A 5,425-nucleotide genomic window follows, 5' to 3' on the forward strand; every position below is an offset into this window, starting at 1 on the left:
AAATATGTAAATCAAAAGATAAGAATTATTTTTAAAACAAAATTACACCACCATTATTACACAACACCCACAAATTGTTTTCTTAAACAATAATTCTTCAATATCTAATAATTGTCCCATAAATGCCATCAATTTTTTCCTGTTTTTAATTGAGATCAAATTACATTGACAGGTTAACTTAGGGAGAATTGAAGTCTTAATAGTAGAGTTATCCTGTCCAAGGATATGGTACATTTTTCCATTTACTGATGTCTTCTTTTAGTTATTCAGTGTCATTAGGGATTTTCTTCACATAGGTATTTTACTTCTTTTATTTGATGTTTTCTATCTTTGTTGTGGCTTTTGTAAATTATACCCTCTAACTGGTTGTTGTTTGTGTTTATGAATGATATTGATTTATGTATGGTAATTTTGTATCCACTAACTTACTGCAGTTTTTCTTTGTTTGTAAAATTTTAAAAAATAGCTTTTATTGCATTTCAAGGAATTCATCAAATTAACTGCAGATAGTCATGTCATAATCACTCACTAACTTTTACCTCTAATTTAAAAATTATCTCTCTCTTACCTAATTGCATTGACCAGTGCCTCCAGATGAGTGTTAAATAATAGTGGACATGCATGCCCAGTATAGATGAATGAAATAAAGCAAGCCACAGATGCTATTATGAGAAAGACTGTTGAATAATACCCTCTGTTTCTAAATACAAAATCACTTTTCAGTGCTCTAACATGATGCATTCTTAAAAGCTAAACTACCACAAGGATATTGAATTTACTTTCATATCTTTATTAGTAAAATTCATTCACTTTTTACTAGCAAGTATGAACCACTTTGTGGTGTCCCTCCCACTCCCAATTTTCGATTCATATGGGTCCAGTGTAAACTAAGGGAATAAGAATCCCTGAATATTCTGGATGTGTGATCATGGCTCCTGCACCTCGTCTTCTAGTTGTGTTCTCCTGGGGTGCCATGGACCCTGAATCGGTATAAACAAGTATACTTCAGGTGTCCCCAATTGCTAAGGACTTTAAGTTTCACACATAATAGAGATTCATTAACTTTATGCTGAAAATAAAGAAAAAAATAAAATTAATGCCTTATAAAGAAATTTATCTTAAAGAATTCCAAAGAACACTGATAGAATGGAAAATTAAAACTTATTTCTTTCTTTCCTGACATAAGTATTTTCACACATACCCGTCTGATGGTTGATAATGAGCTACTGGAAGTAAAGAACTCATGAAAAGACACGTAGAGGGGGAGGAGAAGAGACTCAATACAGTGGTCTAGACACCCAAGTGCCCTCTCAGTGCCATGGTCTCTCCCCCTCTGCGCTCTCTGCCAGCTGAGCTGGTGGGGGAAGGGAGGGCTCAGTGTATGAAAACGGAAGAGACTCAATACAGTGGTCTAGACACCCAAGTGCCCTCTCAGTGCCATGGTCTCTCCCCGTCTGCGCTCTCTGCCAGCTGAGCTGGTGGGGGAAGGGAGGGCTCGGTGTATGAAAACCAGATCTGTGAAGCCAACTATAAAAACAACTCAATATATGAGCCCACATGCATGTGAATATACAATCAAATATCAAACTCTATAAACACTGCTTTTTTGGGCTTAGATTTTTTCATCGTTGGCCAAGAAGTGTCATAAAGCACTTATTTTTCCATGGCATGAGATTCCTTCTACATCTCTTCAGTTACCTCCTATGGCTAATGAGAAATAGCGTAAATATATTTCATACGTGAAATGAAAATATATTTCAGGGGTTCATAAGTAGTTAACAGTTATTGTTGTTGTTGTTGTTGTTTCCCCATTAGGTTAGGAAGAGAAGTTTCCCTTATGTCATCTGGTATTAGATACTTAGATACTTACTCTCTCTTCCTCTGACCTCTCTCTGCCTCTACCCACCAGCTAGTGCAACACCATCCCACCCCCTTTACCCAAGGCAGGTGAGATAGTGGCCATAAAATGCAGCGTTATCCAGGGAACGAATAATTAAGAGAAGGACTGAAAAACTCCATATATGTAAAACAGTGATAGCAAAGGGGGAATAAATTGACTTAGAATCTGCTTTTGCATTGACCTGTCTTTTGCATTAAAATCCACCTAAGCCTTGGAGCTGAGAATTGAAGTTCTGCTAAGCCTTGCTCAACTCGTGCCCCTGTCAGAATTATTCCCACACACCACTTGGCATGGAGTAGTCCCAGCAAATCCCTCCCAGTGATGGAGCCGCTTGTATCTCATTTCCCAGGGCACCCATTACCTTGAGCTCAAACGTTTGAACGGTGGTTCCTGTTTTGTTATATAAAAACTGGCCTAGGAAAATTTCTTCTCCTTCACATGTTTTAGTGATTCCCTGTAAAGAAAGCAACAGATATGGAGGTTGTAATAAATGGGTGTACGGTTAAAATAAATGGAGGCAATTGTCTGTTCAAGTAGCAATAACTTACCAGACATCTTTGGGTGTCTACCAGGGGCACGGTGCTGTGCTAGTGCCTGTACTGACCTATACACCCAAAGGTGTTTAACTTGGGGGGTAATGAAGCCAGATGGAGGGTGATCACAGGGCTGACAAGATGGATAGATAGTTGGATAGATACTAGATAGATGACAGGTAGACAGACAATAGACACATGAGAGAGATGATAGATAAATAGATGGTAGATGGATAATACACAGATAGATGGACAGATAGACAGATAATAAATAGATGATGGATGATACACAGTTACACACATGATAGATAGTAACAGATATGTGATAGATAGATGGATAGGTAGATAATAGATAATACGTAAGTAGGTAGATAAATAATAGATAAGTAGGTAGATGGATAATAGGTAGATAATAGATGACAGACAGATAGATGATAGGTAAATAGATAATACATAGAGGGATGATAGATGGGTAGACAGATAATAGAGGGTGCATAGATATATAGTCACATAGACAGATGACAGATGGATATAGGTAGAGATAGATAGATAGATGATCAATAGATAGACATACATAGAGCAAATCCCAGCACTAACTCTGGCCAAATAATTGTATTTGCAGTCAGCGTACTTTGAATAAAATAAAAATAACTGAGTCCCATCTTGACATGATGTTTTCCAAAATGAGATAAACTTAAGCCAGTTTCCAGACTTTAATCAATTTCCTCCCAACAGTGAGCTTTTGTGCACTGACAGAAACACTGACATGTACGTATGTAACTTCCCTCGTGCTTTTTACTCTCCTCTACCCCTCAAACTGAAGATTTGTGCGTGGAGAATGCACTGGTGCAAGTTAATTTATTTTGTGATCTAAAGTTTATTGTTAGGTTTCTTCAGTTATGGTACCACCACAAAATAAGGGGTCCATTAGTTCAATCATTTTGAACTGATATTAATGAAAATATTAATATTAATCTATAACAATTTTTATTAAAAGCATTGGCTCCATCATAATTACATAATGTACTCACAATTACATGACTATTATAATTATATATGACTCAAGCCTTATGTAGTGCCTTTAGCCTAGGAGTGGAGCACTAATTTTATTTCCACCTGCTTTATAGCCTTGTTTTAATTTCACTTGGTTCGTAAATTCTCNAGACTTTAATCAATTTCCTCCCAACAGTGAGCTTTTGTGCACTGACAGAAACACTGACATGCACGTATGTAACTTCCCTCGTGCTTTTTACTCTCCTCTACCCTTCAAACTGAAGATTTGTGCGTGGAGAATGCACTGGTGCAAGTTAATTTATTTTGTGATCTAAAGTTTATTGTTAGGTTTCTTCAGTTATGGTACCACCACAAAATAAGGGGTCCATTAGTTCAATCATTTTGAACTGATATTAATGAAAATATTAATATTAATCTATAACAATTTTTATTAAAAGAATTGGCTCCATCATAATTACACAATGTACTCACAATTACATGACTATTATAATTATATATGACTCAAGCCTTATGTAGTGCCTTTAGCCTAGGAGTGGAGCGCTAATTTTATTTCCACCTGCTTTATAGCCTTGTTTTAATTTCACTTGGTTCGTAAATTCTCTAACATAGAAGAAAATGATGAGAAGTAGTTTTCATTGCTACAAGAGTCCTGCTTGCAGGGTTCACCCATAATTCCTCTAAATAATGGGCAGCTCTGTGCACCTCTCTGAGATCGGGCTCATCTGCTCAAATTTAACCTAACTCAACTTTTCAGAGACACCTACTGTGGGGGGTGCAGCCTTGCATCAAACGATGGTGGTCCTCTGTTTTGTAACCCCAGAATCATGGAATTTATAGGCAGGCTGTTTAACACCCAGCCCTCCTCCCCTGAGATAGTAACATGAAAGGATCTAAATAAAGCATAAGCATACAAGGAGAAAATGGGAGTAGACACTAAGACAAAAAAAATCTGGAGATAGCCAGATAGTAACAGGAGAGCGCACAAGCTACTCTGGCTGTGGGTGCAGTGAGCAGCTCACTGACTTACACTGCGGGTCCCAGAAAGGCGGGGGAGGGGAGAAGTATGCAGGAGGGGCCAAATCTGAGGCTTGGCTGACAGTCATTTCAAAAAGCATTTGGACCTCCAGTGCATGGTAGGTCATTGGCCCTCTCCTTCCTTGCAGCTCTGAAAGTACTGAACAGAAACAAGAGGCTTGAGTCATGCCCTGTGCACTGGGTGGTGGCCCATGGCCCTCTTCTCCCCAGAAGCTCCCAGCATGCGGCTGGTCAGCCAAACTGATACCTCCTATGGCCAATCAGGCCATCGCACCTGCAAAGCTCACTGTGGACAAGCCCCACTGTGTGCACAAAGCTTCCAGCTGGCTTTTTACCGCTTAGCTCTTTTCTTCCTCTCTCTCTTTTTTACTGCTTAGCTCTTAGCACGACAGAGGACCATCACAGATATTTGAGAAAGGCACATTAGAAGAAAGATGGCAACTGTATGTACAGGTGGGGAAGTGGTATTTGGAAACAAAAACCTGAAGGGAGCAGGAGAAAATTAAACAAAACTATCATTAATGCCAATTAATATCTTCAGAGGCATAAGAGAAGATATTGCATCTGTGAAAGAAAAAAAACTAGACTCTAAAAAAGGGAATATTTACAAAAGCAAGAAGTCTTAGAAAGTACAATCATGACAGCAGAAATAAAAATTCAATGCAGGGGTTAAGACATAAATTGATGAAGTCTTCCAGAAGGTGGAACAGAAAACAGAAAAGAAAAATAAGGGAGACACCATTTTTCAAAATAATAGATGAGATGATAAGTTGAATCCTCAGGATGCAGAAATGAAATCCCACAATAACAGTCATGCAACAGGCTACCTAGCAAAAAGCCAGATTGAAACAGAAGGCCAGAGGGCTCCAGAAGGGATAGCTCAAAAAGAAAGAAAGAAAGAAAGAAAGGAAGGAAGGAAGGAAGGAAGGAAGGAAGGAAGGAA

General features: G+C 38.4%; 1 protein-coding gene across 1 annotated transcript in view; it reads right to left on the reverse strand.

Moving 5' to 3' along the window:
* Window positions 1-949: 949 nt before the first annotated feature.
* The window catches only part of SUN3 (Sad1 and UNC84 domain containing 3), a 42,171-nt gene continuing 37,695 nt past the window's right edge, over window positions 950-5,425 (reverse strand). Inside the window, exons 10-11 of the mRNA XM_008587809.1 lie at window positions 2,262-2,354; window positions 950-1,069 (exon numbers count right to left, since the gene is read on the reverse strand). Of these exons, the coding sequence (XP_008586031.1) occupies window positions 950-1,069; window positions 2,262-2,354 (213 nt within the window). The remainder of the gene's footprint in view (window positions 1,070-2,261; window positions 2,355-5,425) is intronic.

This window comes from Galeopterus variegatus, unplaced genomic scaffold (genome assembly GCF_000696425.1).
Source record: "Galeopterus variegatus unplaced genomic scaffold, G_variegatus-3.0.2 Scaffold4548, whole genome shotgun sequence".
Lineage (NCBI taxonomy): Eukaryota > Metazoa > Chordata > Mammalia > Dermoptera > Cynocephalidae > Galeopterus > Galeopterus variegatus.